Genomic DNA, 20,236 nt, shown 5'->3' with positions numbered 1-20,236 from the left:
GATTTGATGTCAGCAGGTTGTAGACTTGAACATTTTTATTCAAGTGAACAAACCTGATATTTAAAATTGGCAAAAAAAAGTCATTATTTTTAAACCTCACAACTTGTTAAACACCTTGAATTGCTGGAAGTCTGCATTTCAGTCATATTGATTTAAAATCCACTGTGGTGATGTGCATAGGCAAACTACAAACACTGTTCCTTTGTCCAACAAATTATGGACCAACTGTACTGACAGCTCACAGCGAGCAGTTTGGAAATGAAACAGAACAATTGTAGAAAGTCTATGAGCCAACAACCACACGACTCATAACAGGAGTAATATTATTTTTTATAATTTTTTTCCAAGGCAGCTTATCGTCTTATTTACAACTCACTACTGTGAGAAAAGTAAACATCAACTTTAAGCAGAGCTAGATTTGATTCTGCTGCTTCTAACGGACTGATAATTGAATTAAAATAAAGTAAAAGCTACTTGTTAAAACAACCAGTTAAACTTTAGGTTCTGAGCTGCTGACATTATGAACCTTTATGACAGCTTGATGTCACTTGAGATGCATAGCATTGTTGCTATCCATCAGCTCTCAGCTGCATCAGCTTTAGCTGATGAGATAGTTTTAAATAAGATACCGCAAGTGTGAATGACTTTTCTGTCTTTTCAAGAGAAGAAAGAAAAGTTTGTTGTTCATGGAAACAAATAAAGTGCATGTTAAAATGCATGTAACATTTCAATGCTCTGAAAACAAACGAAAAGTGAATAAAATCTGGTTTGTTTTCTAATAAAGGCTTTAAAATGTTAGAATTTTATCAGCTGTTTTATCAGCACAAATTCAGATTTGACAAATTCAGTTCATTATCGTATTTTAAAATTCCTCCCTCTCATCTTTTCCCCCCTCCTCCTCCTGCTCATCCTCGTCCCCCCATCAGTTTGTCATCCGCCTTCCGCGCGGCCCCCTGCTCGACTTCTACTCCAAACGCAGCTGAGGGGGTCGTCTCAACCCTGCGGAGGCCCCACACAAGGTGTGAATGTGACCCACGGAGACCGCACCCTGCCCATCTACCCATCAGCCTCTAGCTTTCTCTTCTCCTCTTCTCCTTCCTTTGCTTCCTCTGCAGCATCACTCCAGCATTTTCACCTCTCATCCTCTGCTCCACTTGAGAAGCTGCCCTCTTTTTTTTTTTTTTTTTTTTTTCTCTCAGGCTTCCTTTGAACTGTTGAGACTTTGATTCCCTGTTTCCTCCACTGCGGCACAATTCCCCCACCCCACCCCTGGTTTCTCCAACCAGAATCAGACCTCTCCTTCTCCAAAGACTGATCAGGACTGGAAGTGATAACGCAGTGCTGTTTGCATTTTCTGTGACGTCTTTTGGACTTTTAAAGATACAAGTTTTGACTTTTATCCAGAGGTTTTTAATGTTTGACCGCATCACTTTGAGCCTGCTTTTATACACGTGTTGAGGTTCATTTATATTGTCAGTAGTCTTTAAAAAAAGAAAAAGATGACCACTGTGACTTTTTTCCTGAGCTCACATGCACTAGAAAACAGCAGTCTTGTTAATGGGGGAAATGATCAGTACCCTTTCACACTATAGTATTTCTTGAGGCAGCTTAATTGTTATTCTTAATAACCTGTTTGTCCTCCACCAGTATTTGGAAAGGGAGTATGTAGCAGCTGCAAGAGATTCCTTGTTGCATGACTTTTTGACAATCAACGTTGACCAAAGAATAAAAGCCATTCCATATTCAGTTCATATGCTTCTTATTTCCATTTATGGAATTGAATTATTTCATATAAACTTCAGGTTTCATAATATTCCACTGGTCCTTCCTCTCCAAATTTAAACAGGAGAATTGAATCATGACGCATTCTATTTATTGTTAAGATGCATGCCATAAAGTTGTAACCATTCATAAAACTTGCTCATCTACTTTTAGCATGCACCATGTAGAAATGATTGTGGCCATTGTGTGGCATTAAAACAGGGCTGATTTTTATTACATAAGTGCAATCAGATAACCAGAGTCTCTGCAGTACCTCATAAAACCTATACTTTGTGCAGCCTAATCCACTCTATGTACATATTTTTAGCTTGCATGCATGTGTATTTATCATTTTCACAGTATCAGTTGGAAATACTTCACATAGTAACTATTTTATGTCTTTTTTAGAGTGTGTGCATTAGACCCCTAAGCAATGGTTCAGACACAAAGACTGCACATGAGGAAACCAGCAGTAGTTTGGAATTTACAGACCTACCCATCAAGAGCGAGCCCGAGAGTGTCGAAGTCCACAGCGCTACTGTTGAGAAAGAGTTACGTGATCAGGAAGAGGTTGTAGTGTTTGAGGCGAACTTGGTGCCAATCGTAGAGGTGGAAATGGCACAGCTGCCTCCTTCCTTTGATCCCTCCTGTAATGCTTTAGAAGTGATCCCGGAAGAAGAAGGATCGTGTCCCGGAGTGTCGGCTGACTCTGGGAGGATAGCTGGATCTTCCCCAGCTTCCTATTTCTGGAGCGATGGTCCACAGGTCATGCGCTGTTTCCAGGTAGCCTCCTGACTCCCTCGGGGTGATGCTGATTATTTCCCTTCTTGGCTGACACACTCCTTTGCAGCACCGATACAAATAAAAAAACTTGTGACTCTCCTAAGGTGGTATTCGGTTTGGTGTGAAAGTGCTTGTTATTGTCAGATGGAACTCAAGACGCTGCAGAAGTGCTGCACAGTGGTGTGCTAAGTTTTTAACGACGGTGACGGGTCACTGTAAAAATCTCTGCTACAAAACCATTACTTTTGATCATCTTTCTAACGCACCTGTGCCGTTTATTCACCGTTTCTCTTGGAGTGGTTGGTGGTGGGAAGTGACGTTAACACGTTGATTCTTCTGTTTCGAATACAATAAACTAATCTGGTGAGAGGAAATAGCGGTTGTGGTGAAAGTCTAATTAAAGAAAAAAAAGGCAATAGCTAATGCATGGTGTGAAATAAAGTGTTTGCTGTGGTGCAAAGTGTCTGGTTAAACAGCCACTCATGGGGCTGTGCTCCATTTCACAGCCCCCTCTGGTGCAGACGCAGACTGTCACCATCACAGCCGTCTCCAGCCCCTTACCCAGTGGCATCTCCACCACAGAGGTCCCTATCATCCCGACTAGGACCTTCACCTATGAGTCTTCAAAGGTAGGGGCTCCAGCAGCTGCTCAGCCCAGATCTGTCTCAGCTATAGGCAGTCAGGTTTGCATGGTGGAGGTGGCTTCAAAAACTCCCAATAAGGAGGTCTGGGAGGATCAGTAGAAGGGCTCCAAAATAAGAATGAAGCAGCCTCGTGCCTTCCTCGGTGAAACCTTGATGTCACATGATTTAGAAATGATTATTCAGTACATCCCCCTTTTTTCTTCTTTCCTTCAGGTGACCGTTGATGGGACAGAGGAGGACAAAGATTGCTCAACAGTATCCAGTTCCCAGACCATTACCTCAGAGACCACCAGTGGCACCTCAGTGACGACTACCACCACTCACATCTCAAAGGTCAGCAGAGCAAATTAGGCTCTCGCCTTTCCCGTTCTATTACTCTTTATATGCCTAATATAGATTTTCCTTCCTGTACAGGTAGTAAAAAGTGGATCTTCAGAAACTCGCGTGGAGAAGAGAATTGTCATAACCGCAGACTCTGACATCGACCAAGATAAGGTACAAAATCTACACACAGGTTTAGGCGTAAGGCGGTATTTGCTCTCTTGGCTGAGTTTTCTATGGAAGCTTGTTTGTGCAGTAAAAGGAAAGAAAGCCTTAACTCAAAATTTCAACAACTGGAAGGAAATTCCAAGATAGTTAGCAAAGACGTTACACAGAGTGCGGTGCAAAATAACAGCATTTCATTCCAAATTTTTCAGATGCAAACTTGTCGTGTAATCGTCTCTGAGGTAAAACAATATTATTTAATCACTGCATTCAGTACGGGTGCGCATTTTGAGCTACGAGTGCACTTGCTGCCAAATGCAGTGCTGTGATTAGTCAGATCTGTATTTTTTACATGTGAAAAATCAAAAAAATTGAGGTTGAACTGGAAAAATAAATGCCACAACCTCATCCCGCAAAATCATGTGAGCGGTTGAGGTGAACAGCTGCATTAATAGTAGGCGAGTCCAAAAAATATTTTTAATGCACAGAATATTCTAATCTTATCCAATTTTTTTTCAGCACCGAAAACAAGCTTCCTTAGTTTTAGATACTACTCTTTAATCTGAAATATGAAGTTATAGTGTTTTGCTTAAATTTGTACTTGCATCAACTCTTTAGCGCTTAATGACGAGGACAGTTTTGTCTTAGCAACTTGAGATCATATAAACAAAACATGTCTGTGTTGCAGGAGAAGCACGGCGGAGCATCAGCATTGTAACTGAACCACACCTTGTTCCTTTGACCAATCACCTCCGATATCCCCAGCACTCAACACACAGTGACCAGCTGTACTTGCGCACACATATCTTAAAAAACAGGAAAAAACCCCCACTCATAACTCTGCAGCTAAAATGATTGATAACAGCGTATATTAATTCCTAATAGTCTGTTTGTTTTCAGTTTTTGTATTTTTTTTCAGGCTGTTCATTGTAGGCAGAGCTGCACAGTCCTCAGATTATCCTAGTGTTGTAAAAGTTTAGCGAGTACACGTTTATTGGTTAAATCCCAGCATTTGCAGTTGTGTGATCTCAAGTTACGTTTGCTTTTAAATACTTTTTTTTCCTAGTGGTTTTTACATTATTGATTTTATACAAATTTACTGTTTCCATTATAGTTTAGATGCCATTATCAGCATTTCTTCCCACGGTGCTGCTAGGGGAACGTTAAGACCACATTCAAGGGAACTCTTTTTTTTTTTTTTCTTGTTGTTTACTTGTCTATTTAATTCAGGAGAGACTTTTTATTTTAATGAAATGACATACCTCACATCTCTATGTGGACAAAGATATTTTCTGCTCAAATTTGGACAGTTTGTTCACGTCTCAGGTACAAAAATAAAGAAAGAAATAAAAAAAAAAAACCAAGTTAATATTTTCTTCCCCAACCAGCTTAAGAACCAGTAGCCTACATATTCTTGTAAAGTTTGAATTTTTAAAAAATTGATCTATTTTGAAATATTTCTCTATTTTATAGAAGTAATGCTTTTTATAGTATTTGTACAAATGTGAGGTTTTTAAGTTATTCATATCTGCTCATGAAAATGTAGGTTACCATTTGTGGTGTTTTACTGAATTTTGAGGTCTCTATTTAAGACTCGTCTTGCCTGAATCACCCTGAATCATTCTTATTCGTTTCCTCTCGTAGTCCACCAAGTACATCCGACTTTACAGAACTCACAGATAACAGTGGAGATTTACTCAGCTCTGTTTTTGTTCATTTTAATAGAAGTCCTACCTGCTTTGAACATATTTGGTTGATATGAAAAGTTTTTACAGGTTTTTGGTCTGTTTATCTCAGGTTTTGATATTCTTTGTAAGACTACAGACCTCCGTATGATTGTATGAGGAATGTCCATGTATTTATTATCCACCTCTATTGTAAATGTACATGTATGTTCAGTCAAGTGAGGTCAATAAATATAAAAGCTTGTCTGTCACAATAGCCACACATGTAAGCCATGAAGGCAGCTGCCCGATAAATGTGGCTTTTCCTCTCACGGGAGCACACGTTGTCTTTTTTGTTTTTTTTTCTACGTGTTCTACTATACAGTAATTTATTTGTTAAGTAGGAACTGTTTCATGTGATTTGATGTATTGTGATGTTTCACCACAAGCTGGTTTCCAGGCTTCCACCATGTTAAATACTACATTCATAATCAACCAAGTTTGTAAAGCCTTTTTAACCACGTAGTCTGAGTAGGTTGCTCTCACTTGCTGTTTTTCCTGTACTTTTTCATAGAGAAGAAAACATACGAATCTTTTCTAGATAGCATGTTTGGTAGCATTTTTTTTTTTTTTTTAAACAAAAAAAAAAAAAGCCATTGCTATTATAGCTAAAACTCAATCACATCTGCATTTTTCCTCCCTCGATAAAAAAGTAGTTTCACATTAAGAAAAAAATAATAGTTTTTAGAAAATTGAAAATATTGTTGCTTTGTGACTTATCCCTGTCTTTTTATGGAAAATAAAATAAAATAAGCATTATTTTGCATGTTGTTGGGCTGTCTGTGAATGAAGCACGTCATATTAAAAATGAGCTCTTGGTAAGTAATAAATATTTAATGCCAGTCTTTTTTTTTTTTTTATTTAATGCCAGTCACTTGTTTTGCAGTGGATGTTGCACGTTCAATACCAAACTCTTAAAAAAAAAAAAGAGAGTCACATCTGTCTAGATCAGGGATGTCAAACTCATTTTACACAGTCAGTCCGCTTTGATCTTAAGTGAGCCGAATCAATGAAACTGATGGATGTTTAAAATTACAGTAGTTCTGGAAGTTCATTGCCCAGACTATTCTGTAATTATACAATATAAAGTTTTCATAACTTCACAGACACCTAAAAAAAAAAAAAATCATAGTAGGTAGTGGAAAAAACAAACTTTTATGTAATTATTAATTATTGTGATGAATTATGAATGGGAGATCTTTATCAATAAGAAATGCTGTCAAAACTATGAAAATACAGTTAAAAGTTCAAACTTTCTGAACTTTTTTTGCCCAGTGGACTGGATTGGAGTCTTTGCCGGCCACTTCTGGCCCCAGAGCCTTATGTTCTGACACCCCTGGTCTAGATCGTTATCCCATTATTTAAACATATACAAACAGAGCCCTCAGGAAATGATTGTTAGAGCTGTCTAAACAAGCAAATACACAGCCACTATATCTCATGAAACTGAAGAGTAACATTTAAAACAAGCATAGGTCCTTTTGGCTTTTCTTTATCTCTCTAATTTGGTATTCACTGGTTGTTGGTAAGAGCACCTGAATCTATTTGCACATATTACAAGAACAACATCTAAGCACATTCCTACATGTGTTCTGGATTTAATAGTTACATTTTCATGAGGCTTAATCACTGATAAGGCAAACCTCTTGGGGCTGGTGGTGAGACATTCTGTTACATTCAACTAAGCCGCAAAGCAAACTGCAGTAAAAGTCACTTTTCAATCTAAAAGAGAAACCCCTTTATTTTGAAAAGATGGACTGACATCAGTTAAGGTTCAACCACATGTCTGAAGCTCAATTAATTAGTATAATTAAAAACTGCTCAACTGTAACTGCCTCCTAAAAGAGGGGAAATGGCTGAATCTGAAAGTGCTTATCAACACAGAGGTGAGTTTGGAGAACTGTACAGGTATTTATTGGTTATACACAATCAATTGCTTCACGCAAGTTGTAAACAACAAAGTCTCTGAGTCCACTGTCTTTGTCAAAGATGGCTTCTAGCGAATCACCTTTACTGGGCTCTTGAAACTTGATGCTGCCTGAAGCTGGAGTTGATAAGCCATCGGGTGGATTTTGAAACCATACAGCCTAAAAAAAAGAACAAAAATAAATAAATAAATTCCTCGCTTTTCAGAGGTCAGTGGTTTGGTGTCGTTTGAAAACTGAGTGTAACATTGATGCAAAAGAACAAACCTTGGCACAAACTGATTGGCGGGTCGCTTTGGGCGGTACTCTGGGTGCACCATGAACAGCATGTGAGGGAACCCCGTGCCAAAGTAGGCTCCATCCGTGTGGTGGTGCCTAGAGGATTTAGGGGTGTACACATCCATGCACTTTGGGCAATAAAGCTTCACCATCGCTTCTCCCGGTATATCCGATAAACCTACGTTACGCAGGAGAGAGAGAAAAGAAGGGATAGTCACAAATATCACAGTGTGTTGTTTAGTTCAAGTGATCCCCCCCCCCCCCAATGAGAAGATCAAAAACAATCAGACCTACCAATCGGAAGCATTGGCTGATTCTCACAATACACTCTGGGGCAATAGCCAAAATCCCCCTGCTGATACTTTTCCAACTACAAAAAAGAACAAACTTAAATCACTCGTGATGATCATGTTGTGGTGCCTGTAAGAGGTTGTTGCAAAAACTATAAAATAAGAGCCCACCATTTGTGCAATGCCTCTGTTTGTGAGGATGTAACGTGCATGTATAAGTCCGTACAGCATCTCTGCTGCCTGCTCTATCAGGTCGCTCTGGTTTGGATTATCTTCAAGCTCCTCATCTGTTTAAATAGAAACAATTTAGCCTGTTTAACTATTTTACTATCTCATTTTATGAGAGAAGTGGTTTGCACCACTTTAAAATCTCACCTGGCTCCAGGTCAAGAATCATATCCAGAGCCTGGCGGTAATGAGGCACCTGCTCATTCAACCCCGTCAGGTTAAACTTGTCCTGTATGTAGTCTTCATCAACCTAAAACACAGCAGCAGAAGGAAACCAAAGGCTATTAATAGCACAAGTTACTGTTGCAGCAGTGCACTGCACAGCACACTGATATAGAACCATTATACAAAAGTTTAACAAGATTACTGCGATGCAGCCAGCTATTTCTTGGCATTTTTCATTTAAGCATTTTTACTTGATGCCCTTTTTGTACTCTTAGAAAGAAAACCCTCCGTGCTCTTCACAAACAGGCGAGGAGAGCAGTTGCAACAGTCAGGTCTTAACTATATGTAGCTGAACTGAAAACTACGTGTGTGTAAAATGTCCAAGGTGGCATCTTCCAGCCCCAAAGATACCAAATAATAAAATAAATAATGCAGACCAGAAAGTAAATGACGCAGCAGATTATCCTGGTTACAGGTTACTGGCCATAGTGTGACCTTGACCCCAGGTTGATATCCAGTAGGTGACGACCTACTCCATCATTTAAAGATTTCCCTGCAAGTTATTGAGACACTGCAATATAAATAACAGTACAGGGATATTTGACCAAGAGAGAAATTCAGACACTCAAACACAAAAAAAAAAAGGGAAATGTGTTTTATTTGGTGGTTTCAGTTCTGAAATTACAACAGAACAGAAACTACTGGATGGAAAAAAGTAGCTGAGGTGATTAACTGATTTCTAACCAAAGGAACTTCCAAGAGTCCTTCTAATGTAAAGCTGCAGCTACTTCTAGCATCTACAAATTCATTTGAATTCAGTGTGTTGTTTGCCTAATAGATAACAGTTCAGATTTAAAACTTCAAACACATTTTTGATGCATTTGAATTTTTCTTGTTTTTATGGAAGGTGGTCTAATAAATTCATTAAGCACATACACCTGGTAAGAAGGTAAAATATCATCTTTACATAGCCTGGTTAGTTTGATTTAAGCACATTCTGTACATTTCAGTACTCGCATGTGTTATTCCACATAATATATCAAACAAAATCATGAGTGTGGTGGTCATTTTTGTCTTCTTTATAGCTGATGGCTTTAGTCCACCATACACGTCACACTTTACTGGTTTGGCAAAAGGTCCCAGTACGCTCTCAAACTGTTTTTTATTTTTTATGTTGTTAGCTGAGATTATAAATTTAGCAAAGTAATTTTTGATTGAGAGTAGCTTCACTACGATTTCCAAATGGTTTTGCAACATGCAGCATATCCTTAAGTACTGGCTGTTTTGATGTGTCACCACTATACTAGGCATTTATCTTTCAGTCTAAGCATGCATGGTGCAGGGTCTCAGAATCCTGCTGAACTCCGAAATGGTTCACAGATTACATCTGCATGATTTATAGAAATCTTTCAATCATAAAGTTCAAGTGTCTCCATGATCTTAATCAATAAATTATTCTTTAGGTGATGTTGTAACTATTAACATAAGTGTGCAAACAGAGAAAGTGATCATAAGAAACCAGCACACCACATCAGGTTTGATTTATTCAAAGAAAGTCTGTACGTATGGTCTGATGTGCAAATACATTTGATATATCTTGGTGCTGTGATGAATATGGACCAAAAATCAAGAAGTCAAGGTTCGATTTAATTTAATCATGCGAACCACTAAGGAATTGTGTATTTATGCAGAGTGCTTGTGCTGCCACAGTGTAGAGCAGCCTGATGGTGTGGGGACATAATTTACGCTTCTGTATACTCCGCCAGCAGGCGATGCGAATGATGAAGTCTGTGAAAAGCTTATGACGGTGCAACTAAAGCTTTGAAAAATAAAGAGTGAAAATGAAAATGAGACTGACCTCGCAGAAGAACTCGTTCCCTCTGAGTCCACAGAACCACGATATCCAGGACACCTCCTCTGAGCTGCTCATCCTCCTGACAAACCAACATAGCCGCAGTGAACCAATTTACACCCAGAAAGGTTAAAAACAAAGGCAGTAAAACATTAACAGGGTTAGTGAGCCGAGCTTTATAAGTGAACATAGCACAACATTATTTTCAGCACAGATAAGGACTGCAGCTGACACCTGGGGTTTTACTAAAAATGTCAAACATAATCTTTAATTGAGCTTAGACCTGCCTCTCAAACCTGGGAAATACGTCAGCTCTTGATTTAGCATGCTGGCTAGCGTTCATGCTAACACGTTCAGTACAAATGTATTACTGTAACGGCACATTAACATAAATACCGCCTATGTGTTTGTATAACTGTATACAAACATTCGCTTTCACTCACCCTTCTTTTATATTAAATAACGCATCAATTTGGAAGCTTTGCTAAGCTGTCCTCCCTCCCAGGGTGACAAAATATAATTTCCGGTCATGCGTTCTTTTCAAAATAAGGTAGCCGACTACACATCCGGCTAGTGATGGCCAAATGAAGCTTTCTGAAAACGGTTCGTTACTCGAAGCTTTTCAACACAGTCCTTTTTGGTGACATCTTGTGGCCAAAAATATGAAGAGCAGCTTGAATCCACAAAATAAAACCAACTGCTTCATAATGATTGTCCACTCTACAGAGTGGAATTCTGTCTGATATTGGGCTGCTGTTGTGTTGCTTTGAACGTGTATTTTTTTGTGTTAAAAAAATGTGGTTTATTTGTTTAATAAATAATTTTGACCAGTAAACTTTCCTTGTTTAAACATGCACCATGGTGTGGTCTTTCTTTGCTTGTGACTTCTTGATGTTGGTAAATACAATAATTGAAAAATACCACGTTACATATAACATACATATAATAATGCACATTATGGAGTATGCTTCTGTTGTGACGTCCTGCCTCCATGTACTTATGCAATTAATCGCTAGACGGGTATATTTATAAACAATATTATATTAGGGAAATTTTCCTATACATATTTTTGACCTGGGGGTAGAATTGATTGTGAGATGGAAAGGGAAAATGCTTATGAGGTTGCAAATTAAAAACATGATGCATTTAAGGTAACACTTTTCATTTTTATTTAAGAAGAGAATTTGTTCCGCTGTGCGATGGCCGAACCTGTTCCTTTTCGTGGAGATAATTTCTCCTGCCTTAAGGAAAATCCCTTCACATGGCACAGAAGATGCTGGATTGCAGAAAAACTGGTAGAGATGCAGTTATACAGTCTAACTGGGCCTCACAAACTATCAGCTAAAGAGAATAAATAAATTAAATTGCTGCACATTTTGTAGACTAACATTTTTAAGATTATTTTTTAAAATAAAATATATCTTTTTATAACATTAAATGTTACGAGTCAAATGAAAGTTTTTCTAAAGTTATTTAATGATATTTATATTATGAAAAGCAGATTTTTGACATTTTAAGTTTTTCCCGTTTCCAGATAAAATAAACACGCACAAAACAAAAGCAAACAGCCAGAACACAAAGCTGGAAAAACCCACCCGATTGACCAAAATCAACTCAAAATACTCCCACACAACAGAACCTCCTCTATTCCTCGTTGGCTCCAAATCTGATCAGTGGTTCGCTATCTGTCACCATCAAAACACTCCACAAATCCCGCGAATGATTCACCTGCTTATAAACCATTGAATCAGATACCGAAGCAGTTAGCTTCTAAATGAAGCTTCGGACGTCACTGATCACGTGACTCTGGCCAAACGAATCAAGCTTCGACACAGTGCTTCTGAAGCAGTGTGTTGATTTTTTTGACACACGCCATCACTACATACGGCATATATTAGGCGAAAGCGAAGGAGAGATAAGCCTACTACCGGTACAATTATCTTTTTGTTGTTTGTTTGTTTGCCATGTTCTCTAAGATCAACATCTGACGTTGCTATATTAGAAGAAAAGTGGCCACACTGTTGTATATTGTGAAACACCCAATTTTTTAAACTACTATAGTAAATAAATACAATCAAATCCAACAATAATGGAAGTAATACGTCAGATCCAAATGAGACATGGTTCACCTTAGTTCAAGTAGGCTAATGTTATGATAATGTCAGTCATGCATCCCAAATTGAATGTGATAGTTAAGAGGTGTGCCTCTATCTCCTCTGTCTGTAAAATACCTTGATGCATGGAGGAGATGCAATGGAAACATACCTTTGATTTTGTTTTTTTTTAATTAATATGAAAGAATATAAAATAAAAGCGAGCGAAAGCAGCTGTTTGTAGTTATATCTCATGTGTTTAATATTTTTACTTTTAGGCTCTTTTAGCTATAAGGGTTAAAAACAGAAAAGCAAAATGCAATGCAGTTTAATCTTTTCACTTTAACAAACACAACATGAGATCCGTGACTGTTTAACCACAAATGTTGACCTTCTAACATGAACCACACTGATCACATATTTTGCCACTGCCATGTACATTTCACATTATCAGAGTACTTGAACAAACACCTAGAACAGTACAGTTCTAGTACATGCAGGCTAGTTTACATCTCTTCATGAAAATTGCACATTTTACTTCATGTTTCATTTTTTTCACAACTTTACCTTTGATTGATTTTAAAATCTAGGCGGGGGGAAGGGGGGGAGGTTTATTGACAGAATTCAGCTCGGATGGAAGGTCAGGGCAGGTCTGAAAAGGTTTTACGACGAGGTGGTCCAACTTCTTTCTGCTCTTCTTCCTTTGCCATGCCTTCAAACATCAAGATCCTTGAATAAAAACAAGACATTTTACATGCTTTAAAAAGCATTCTTGCAAACCTCAGACGTTACGCATTTGTTTCTCTATTGTCGGTAAGCGGTAGGCCTAGATCTTTTTAGTTTCAGTTTATTTATGAAAATGCTTCTGTGCTGGAATTGAAATACAAGATTTCTTTTATTATTCCTTCTAAGAAAAACTCTTCTCATCTGTAAATGTATCTTATGGGTTGCTGTGCAAGCTGTTATTGTGAATAGTATTTATTTATGTAAAATTGTTATTATCACAGTGAGATGGATAGGATCTTTTTACCCCACTGCCAACAACAAAACGACAAACCTACAGAGCATGTGCACGTAGCAAGTAAAGTGAAAGTAAATGAGAAGAAAGTGTTCATGTAAATGAAACTCATTCCCCAAGTTAACCAAACTGCAGAAAATATCTGAAGGACTACTTTGATATATAGGCTCAGTTTCAACATAACCAGTAATTTCACAAGTATAGGTTTCTGATGTCCAGTATTAGTTCAGTTTTTCAGTTGTTTGGGAAGTTCTTCTCACTATAACCTTATTTGACCTTGGACTCCACTTGCAGTCTACAGCTATGCTCTGAATAGCAACTTATTTCATACTCACAGTTTTAAAATTGCATTTCTCTTTCCCAGCATCATATTGAGGAAGTCATTGTAGCTGATAGTGTCTTTTGAGCTACTTCCAACCACCTCTGCCATCATTTTTTTCAGTTCCAGGTGAGTCTTGGCCAATCCAAGTTTCTCCAACATCCTCTTCAAACCCATTATGTCTATAAAATTACAAGTGCGCAAAAAGAAAAATGAAGTAAAAAACATTACTGCTTGCTTAATCTGAGAGGTTTATTTTGTTGTTGTTTTTGTCTGAGGCACTACTGAAAGTAGCACTTGCTTAATGTTGCTAAAAAAAATTACTTCAGGGCTGCACGGCTAGTGGCGTCCTACCTATTTCCCCTTTGTCGTTGAGATCAAACTCCATGTATTTCTCTGTAACATAAACAATAAGATTATTATTATTCCAAAATTTATGACTTTGCACCAATTGAACAATGAACTGAAGTGTTACTGGTACCCCCTTTGAGACTCACTTTTAAACATTTCAAGCTTTGAGGCCAGGTCTTCCTCTCCTTCATATTTAGGATCTGTGAGAAAAGCCTAATAATGACATAAATACACAATTTAGCATCGCAGGGTGTCAGTCGACGTCTTGGACAGTTCTGTGTTTAGCTCACCTCGTTGATACCATTTAGCTTTTCCTCCTGCTGAGACTTTAGAAGACCAAATGCTTTACCACCTGTGAAAAACCAATATTTTAGGAACAACAACAGCCTGAGAGAACTCTCACAAACAATCAATAAGAACTGGTAGTTTAATGGATGAATTAATAACATAAATGAATGATTAAATAAGTAAATTCAGTCTTGTATTGTTCAGGCTGGTTAAAGTGGCTTTAACAACCAAAGCTAACAGAAAGACAAACTAACCTTGAGCACAGTCCATTTCTGTCAAGAGAGCTGAGAAACTGTGAAACCAACACAAACACAGGCGGAAGGTTACGATGATGCTTCTATAAACTGAACGAGAAGAGGAAGTGAAGTGACAAAGTTTCAGTTAGACAGAAGAGCTTCCTCTGTTACATTTAAGGCTGCAGAAAACGAAGCCAACCTGATGACACAGATAATAATTTAGGAGAACTGTGCATGCAGGACACACGTGTGATCTATCAGCTTATTTAAAATTCTATGTTTTAGGAAGAAGACGTATGTGGCAATAAGATCTTTCTTTAGTGCTCTAGTCTGGAAACTTTTGCTCATGAGGCATTTTTGGATTACATCATATTTTGTTATTCACAGTTTTTTTTTCTGGGTGTGGGTTCCTTTTTATTCATTTAAATGAAAGAGTTATGCACATTTACACCTGGAAGTACCTCAAAGGTGAAATGTCTGTACCAGTGAACAGCTCCACTGGAACAGGTGGAAGTAAAATGGTTTAAGCAGTCACATAAGTCAGATCAATGTGTTTGGAGAGAACTTTACTACAGCTTTATCACTTTCTTTTCCTTACTTTAAACATGAGCCCAGAAAGCAACTTGGCCACAAAACTGGCCAAATGTAATGCCTAGTTCTTGCCACACTGTGGTATTGTTGATCACATAATCAGGTAAAGAACATCCAAAAGACTCATGGTAGTTTCCAGTTGAGACTTCTATGTAACTTCAAGGAAGTGAAAATAAAAAGGTCTAGAGGTGACTGATCTTTGTCTCTTCACTAGCTGCATTACACAGAACATGTTACATTTATATCTTCAGGGTTACCTTTCTTTAATTCTGTTGAATGTCGCATCAGGATTTGGAGGTAAGCAGTTCTGCAGATAATGTCTGGATCTGATTGGATAAAAATAAACGCTTTTTAACTATGCTTACTACATTTGTAATTAAGTAACTAAAGGTTTATTCAGTGTATATCATCTTGGCTCCAAAAATTATTTAACAACAAATGCAATTTCATTATATGCCATGAATCTAAAAATATGCATACTGCTAATCTGATATTGCATATTTTGGTGTAAACTTTCTAACCAGCAAAAATGAGGTACTTGCTTCCTTGAATGCGATGCATGTATTAGTACATTTAGACTCATTATTTAACTTTTGGCTTAACAGATACTGAGCCCATCTTAGCTGTTCAAGAAGAAGATGTAGCTCTCACTTGTTTCAGTCAAAATGACACGGATCCAAACAGCTTCTACAGATACAGCGTGACAAAGTTTGCTACAGATCCTAATCAAGTGAAGGATATGTTTAAATGGCCCACACCGAGCAACGATGTGTATAAACGTGTAAAATGGGTAGCTGATGGAAATGGACAAAAATGCTTAACTCTGACAAAACTTCAAAAATCCGACGCAGGACTGTACACTTGTGAAATGTGGAAAGGATGGGACCGTGTTGCGGCCAAAAACATATCTTTGAGAATAAAAGGTAAAACTTTTTACTACTTTCTCTTTACTTTGCAAGCAAATATCTCACTGGTGAGTCACATGATTTGTTATGATCTTGCAGACTGCAAAGTTCTTGAACCTGTGAAGGCCGCACCCAGCATGCCTGCCAAGTTAAACTGCCCAGTAAACATGACAAGTGGACAACAAGAACCTCAAAACATCTCCTGGGCAATCCAGAAAGGAGACATGCGTGAATCACTCGACTCCAGCAAAGCCAAAACTGATGGTACATCTCTGACTTTCCAGTCTGTGAACACCAGCGACAGTGGCTGGTATACATGCAGTTACACGCTTGGTAAAACTCAGCGCTGCTTTGACACCAATCTACAAGTACAAGGTCAGTGATTTTTTTCTTTGACATGTCAAAAGCAATGATCAAACATACACACAAGTAATATGTAAGATTCCTGTTTTTTCACACGAAGCTTTTGTGACCACAACGGTTCCGGTTATTCCAACAAAAACTCCGAGTCTGCCAGGTCTGTTTGCCTTTGCTGTCTTGCACATTCATTAAATCATATTTATGATTATATGTTCACTATATTGTTGCTTTAACTTTCGCCTTGTTCTCTTTAGCACCAAAAGCCAATGATATATCTCTGTCGCAAAGGAAGGAGGAGAGCAATGATGCTTTAATTGCAGTTGTGGTCTGTGTCATTTTGGGGATGATCATAATTGCTGCTGTGATTGGACTCGTTGTGTACCGCAGATGCAAAACCCAGAGAATCACACAGTTACACCAGAGGCGCTTTAACGGTTTGATCTGACTTTAAACTCTTTCATTCTTATCACACTGTCATGCAGTCACACTAACTTTACGTAGTGTTGAGTTGTTTAAATATTTCTGTTTTCTTGTTATTCAGGTAATTGTATGTCTACATATGAGATTGTTGCACCTTTGACGAGTGAGTGCAAACTCTCTTCTTACTGCGCTTTTTAGCCACTGTGATGCCTTTCTGTTCAACACTTGACTTGAACCTTTTTCTTTTTTCACAGATACTCCAGGCCAGCGAATCAACAGTCTGTATCAAATGCCAGACGAAAGCTTAGTTACCTGTAAGTTGTATGAGGTTTTGCCTCCTTTATGAAATTGTTCAAATCTTATCATGTCAACAAAAAACAACCCAACAACAACGAAAACCAAAGAAACCAAAACATTTTTCTCTCCTTTGTTGCAGTCCAATAATAAATATTTTCAAGTAAGGAAGAAGATTCTCCTTTGCAGTTATCTCATCCTTGCAGTGTGGGTTGGATTTTCAAAAGTAGATAAGTTTGCATGCTTATAATGTAACCAATCATGTTTTTGTAACTTTATTTCTTTAAAATCTTACATGCATGTCTGTAGCAAGGCAAAGGAGGAGCTGATTTACTGTGCATTTCTGTTTCTTGAAATAGAAAAAAGTCTGTTTTCAAACAGGTTTTGTAAACCACATCTGTTGATGATTTTGAAGTTTGTGATAAAGACAAAGAATAGCATGTGGTTTCACTCTAGTTCACAGCTTGTAATAAATCATAAAAACTGGTTGTTGCAGTGGCTGCTTCTCTTTCTAAATGTAGTTGCTGTTGTTGTTCCTCATTACGATCATCCTGAACGACCTCGTACACATGAGTCTGAGGAGAAGAGCACCAACATTAGTGAAATAGGACATGTGAGCTTGACTCGGCATGATCCTGTTTTTTGATATCTTACCATTTCAGTACTGGGCTGATCATTAGCTGCAGACCAAGAAGGAAAACATTGTGGTCATTGTGGAAATATTCAATCTCCATCAAAGCCTTAGAGTAATTCATGTTGTAGCTGTTGTTTGGTTGTAATTTCTGAAGCACATTCAGTACCTGCATCCTTGTTGCGCTTCCTCTTGGTGTAAATGTAGAGCCCACCCGCCACTATCAGGATGACTAGAGGCAGGCCTACCCAGGCAGGTGTTTGCAGAGCTGGGGAAAGGAATAATTTTCTGATCAGTTTGGTCATGAATAGAAGGTGCATTCAGCAGACAAGGCAACAGTAAAGTAATTCATGCTTACGGTCAACGGCACGCCACTTTTTTGATGCCACCCGAGCGCCCTCTCTGTGCACAGAGCATGTTATATCTTCGTATGATCGCACTGATGACTCTGGGAGAAATAACTTCTTTATCAGAGTATTATTGATATTCATTAATTCACTCTGCCAACCTTTGTGGGCACTTCCTGACCAAGTTAATTCAAAGTCATTTTCACATTCTGTGGCACAGGTAAGTGCACAGGTCAAGGTGAGATTCTCTCCTCTGAGCCCTGCAGGCATTGCAGTTACTGTAAAAATGTAGAACATGAGAGATGAAACATCAGATATCGATAGCTATCTCTCCATCTCTCCATCTCTCTCTCTTTCTCTCTCATATTTGTATGTGTATATATATACACTTGCATCTACAAAGTTTTAATACTTACCATCAAGGGTATGCAGCCTGAATTTATTGAGCACATCTTTTTTATCAGTGGAGTGTGAACACTGGTAGTCTCCAGCATGCAGTGAGCTCAGTCTGCTAATGACCAGAGAGGAATCTTGATTAACATGTGATGCTTTTATTTGGCCATTATCAGGTGAGCTAGCATCTCTCAGTTGCTTTTCACGCAAAGTCCACTTCATATCAGGAGAGGAAGTGTTGCCACAATTCAATAGTACTGACTCACCCACTGTGGCAAACACTTCCTCTAGTCCATCTGGGGAAAAGGGAGAACTGGTCACACTTTGTACGTACTGAGCAACATCTTTCATTTTGTGTACAGGCTGTGTAGCACCTTTTACTGTTGTCGTATAACTGATGGTGGCTTTAACAAGGTCATTCTGAGTTAGATGACATCTCCATTTTCTGTGGTGGTCTGTCGATTTTGTATCAATGATCAGTTTAGAGAAGCAATTATGTGGATGTTCAATTACAAATCTGCTTCCATTTATTGGTGTATCATCCTCAGAGCTCCAGTTGATATGAAGCTCTTTGCGGTTGAAACAGGGGTCAGCTCCTTTATCTGTACTGAGGTAACAATGAAGCTCCATCTTTTTGTCATTTGCAGGAAGTGACCTTTCAGTAACTGGTGGATAAAAAAAAGTGAGCATTGTGATATTTTTGTTTACTATTTCTGTATGTAAAACAAAAAAAACAAAAAGAAGGTGTGAAGCAAAAATACTTACTGCAAAGAATTCGAAGTGAAACACTTGACTTGAGCGTTCCACTCTTACACGTGTAAAGCCGTGCGTCATTGAGCACCAGCTGAGTAATCTGCAGAGAGCAGTCTTTGAGCAGGCGATACCTGTGGCTGCTTGGAGCTGTCGGTTTTTCTTTCTTTATAATCTCATCAGTTAAATTAAATTCTGCACTCATGTCCCAGCTGATAGAAGAACAGGTTTTGATAGAAGGGATACCACATGGCAAAGTAACATTATCTCCTTCTACAGCGACCATTAGCAAAGGGTTCCCTGAAGAAAATTACAGAAAAATGCATTTTTTTTAAATGAAAAAGATTTCTTAAAATCTATATATGCCATAAAATGAAAACTGTAACACTTGTGTACATGTGAGCAGTTCACAAAGGACTGAGTGAATATCTGAGATCACAATTATTTTGTGAGTTATTTTTATTATGGTTATTTTGCTATGATACAATATAAGGTAAAAAAAAATCAGTAACCACTGACTAATTATTTTTCTGTGACACCAACAAGTTTTGTCTCATAACGGTGCCTCGTGGGTTAGAAAACAATCAGAAAGGATGAAATTAAGCCATGTCCAAGAGGGTTTTACAAGGTACCGCGTGTGAATATATTACATCATGTGTATATATATTTATAGGTGTTATATGTTTGTTTAATTACCAGTTGGATGATGTCCACTTGCTGCCTGTGTGAGATAAAAAAGACAGATTACCAACAGTGAGAGCGAGTCCATCTTGCCGTTTCCAGATTTTCTCTGTTATTGCAAAATGCTCTTATAGCAGAAGTTTTGCAAAACACTTTTCCAGGAAATGACACATGAAGATCATGTTTAACTGAGGAGAATGACTCATAAGAGAAATTTATATTTATGTAGTGATCGAGTCCGTCATGTTTATCCAAAATTGTCACAATCACTTTAAGTGTTGTGACTGTTGTGATTTACCTGTCAATTAAATTACTTTTAATAATAACGTCTACATTCCTTTTTATCACCAGGATGCTATTAATTGTGTAACAACCCAAACAGCAGATACTGCTGTATCCAGTGCTGTGGAGACTGCATTTTT

General features: G+C 38.1%; 5 protein-coding genes across 26 annotated transcripts in view; 2 read left to right on the top strand and 3 right to left on the bottom strand.

Annotated features, from left to right (window-relative positions):
- Positions 1-6,164, top strand: part of LOC147319447 (uncharacterized) — a 31,374-nt gene extending 25,210 nt beyond the window's left edge. For 12 of the 16 annotated variants that reach the window (XM_086312097.1, XM_086312093.1, XM_086312094.1 and 9 more), the window contains 5 exons: positions 2,170-2,544; positions 3,051-3,173; positions 3,402-3,521; positions 3,603-3,683; positions 4,363-6,164. In XM_086312097.1, coding sequence (XP_086168223.1) covers positions 2,170-2,544; positions 3,051-3,173; positions 3,402-3,521; positions 3,603-3,683; positions 4,363-4,392 — 729 coding nt within the window. In that variant the 3' untranslated portion in view covers positions 4,393-6,164. The other 4 variants (XM_086312095.1, XM_086312096.1, XM_086312099.1 and 1 more) reach the window with 4 other exon arrangements.
- Positions 4,862-10,713, bottom strand: LOC147319446 (casein kinase II subunit beta-like). Of its 3 annotated transcripts, none has more exons than XM_086312104.1 (7): positions 10,581-10,713; positions 10,144-10,219; positions 8,268-8,370; positions 8,064-8,179; positions 7,897-7,972; positions 7,591-7,780; positions 4,862-7,485 (listed from the first exon to the last, which is right to left on the bottom strand). In XM_086312104.1, the coding sequence occupies exons 2-7, from the start codon at positions 10,213-10,215 to the stop codon at positions 7,395-7,397; spliced, it is 648 nt and encodes a 215-aa protein (XP_086168230.1). In that variant the 5' UTR covers positions 10,216-10,219; positions 10,581-10,713; the 3' UTR covers positions 4,862-7,394. The 3 variants fall into 3 exon arrangements, with proteins under 3 accessions (XP_086168230.1, XP_086168231.1, XP_086168232.1); XM_086312105.1 differs by having other exon boundaries at positions 10,144-10,216; positions 10,581-10,692; XM_086312106.1 differs by lacking the exon at positions 10,581-10,713 and adding an exon at positions 10,425-10,495.
- An 878-nt stretch (positions 10,714-11,591) lies between these two features.
- Positions 11,592-14,598, bottom strand: LOC147319445 (allograft inflammatory factor 1-like). The gene is made up of 6 exons (XM_086310016.1): positions 14,461-14,598; positions 14,209-14,270; positions 14,065-14,131; positions 13,922-13,963; positions 13,584-13,749; positions 11,592-12,959 (listed from the first exon to the last, which is right to left on the bottom strand). Exons 1-6 carry the CDS (start codon positions 14,474-14,476, stop codon positions 12,872-12,874), a joined length of 441 nt encoding a protein of 146 aa, XP_086166142.1. The 5' UTR covers positions 14,477-14,598; the 3' UTR covers positions 11,592-12,871.
- A 634-nt stretch (positions 14,599-15,232) lies between these two features.
- LOC147319444 (uncharacterized) lies at positions 15,233-17,492 on the top strand. Of its 2 annotated transcripts, XM_086310015.1 has the most exons (8): positions 15,233-15,330; positions 15,639-15,956; positions 16,038-16,313; positions 16,402-16,455; positions 16,553-16,732; positions 16,840-16,881; positions 16,973-17,032; positions 17,155-17,492. In XM_086310015.1, the coding sequence occupies exons 1-8, from the start codon at positions 15,264-15,266 to the stop codon at positions 17,160-17,162; spliced, it is 1,005 nt and encodes a 334-aa protein (XP_086166141.1). In that variant the 5' UTR covers positions 15,233-15,263; the 3' UTR covers positions 17,163-17,492. The 2 variants fall into 2 exon arrangements, with proteins under 2 accessions (XP_086166141.1, XP_086166140.1); XM_086310014.1 differs by lacking the exon at positions 17,155-17,492 and having other exon boundaries at positions 16,973-17,105.
- On the bottom strand, positions 16,721-19,917 carry LOC147319443 (obscurin-like). Of its 4 annotated transcripts, none has more exons than XM_086310011.1 (8): positions 19,830-19,917; positions 19,149-19,433; positions 18,758-19,048; positions 18,407-18,679; positions 18,002-18,268; positions 17,813-17,911; positions 17,667-17,692; positions 16,721-17,587 (listed from the first exon to the last, which is right to left on the bottom strand). In XM_086310011.1, the coding sequence occupies exons 1-8, from the start codon at positions 19,900-19,902 to the stop codon at positions 17,465-17,467; spliced, it is 1,437 nt and encodes a 478-aa protein (XP_086166137.1). In that variant the 5' UTR covers positions 19,903-19,917; the 3' UTR covers positions 16,721-17,464. The 4 variants fall into 4 exon arrangements, 3 of the variants coding, with proteins under 3 accessions (XP_086166137.1, XP_086166136.1, XP_086166138.1); XR_015131415.1 differs by having other exon boundaries at positions 17,482-17,587; positions 18,002-18,045; positions 18,152-18,268; positions 18,407-19,048; XM_086310010.1 differs by having other exon boundaries at positions 18,407-19,048.
- Between the last annotated feature and the right edge of the window lie 319 nt (positions 19,918-20,236).

This window comes from Aulonocara sp. 'chitande type north' Nkhata Bay, linkage group LG11 (genome assembly GCF_057382095.1).
Source record: "Aulonocara sp. 'chitande type north' Nkhata Bay isolate Kocher_YH1m ecotype deep benthic linkage group LG11, A_spYH_male_GT1.1, whole genome shotgun sequence".
In the NCBI taxonomy this organism is placed as follows: Eukaryota; Metazoa; Chordata; class Actinopteri; order Cichliformes; family Cichlidae; genus Aulonocara; species Aulonocara sp. 'chitande type north' Nkhata Bay.
This window is presented reverse-complemented; position numbering and strand designations above follow the sequence as displayed.

What these genes read in the sequence shown, in the direction of transcription:
- LOC147319444 (XM_086310014.1), top strand. Translation starts at nt 15,264, where the DNA reads ATGTTACATTTATATCTTCAGGGTTACCTTTCTTTAATTCTGTTGAAT. An exon ending in ACACCAGAGGCGCTTTAACG is followed by an intron (nt 16,733 to 16,839) that starts GTTTGATCTGAC and finishes CTTGTTATTCAG; the next exon opens with GTAATTGTATGTCTACATAT. An exon ending in GATTGTTGCACCTTTGACGA is followed by an intron (nt 16,882 to 16,972) that starts GTGAGTGCAAAC and finishes CTTTTTTCACAG; the next exon opens with ATACTCCAGGCCAGCGAATC.
- LOC147319446 (XM_086312106.1), bottom strand. Translation starts at nt 10,480, where the DNA reads ATGAACGCTAGCCAGCATGCTAAATCAAGAGCTGACGTATTTCCCAGG. An exon ending in GTATTTCCCAGGTTTGAGAG is followed by an intron (nt 10,220 to 10,424) that starts GCAGGTCTAAGC and finishes TTGGTTTGTCAG; the next exon opens with GAGGATGAGCAGCTCAGAGG. An exon ending in ACAGAGGCATTGCACAAATG is followed by an intron (nt 7,973 to 8,063) that starts GTGGGCTCTTAT and finishes TCTTTTTTGTAG; the next exon opens with TTGGAAAAGTATCAGCAGGG.
- LOC147319443 (XM_086310010.1), bottom strand. Translation starts at nt 19,902, where the DNA reads ATGGACTCGCTCTCACTGTTGGTAATCTGTCTTTTTTATCTCACACAG. An exon ending in TTCACTTCGAATTCTTTGCA is followed by an intron (nt 19,049 to 19,148) that starts GTAAGTATTTTT and finishes TTTATCCACCAG; the next exon opens with TTACTGAAAGGTCACTTCCT. An exon ending in GAAGCGCAACAAGGATGCAG is followed by an intron (nt 17,693 to 17,812) that starts GTACTGAATGTG and finishes CTTGGTCTGCAG; the next exon opens with CTAATGATCAGCCCAGTACT.
- LOC147319445 (XM_086310016.1), bottom strand. An exon ending in AGCTAAATGGTATCAACGAG is followed by an intron (nt 14,132 to 14,208) that starts GTGAGCTAAACA and finishes TGTCATTATTAG; the next exon opens with GCTTTTCTCACAGATCCTAA. An exon ending in AAAGCTTGAAATGTTTAAAA is followed by an intron (nt 13,964 to 14,064) that starts GTGAGTCTCAAA and finishes TTTATGTTACAG; the next exon opens with AGAAATACATGGAGTTTGAT.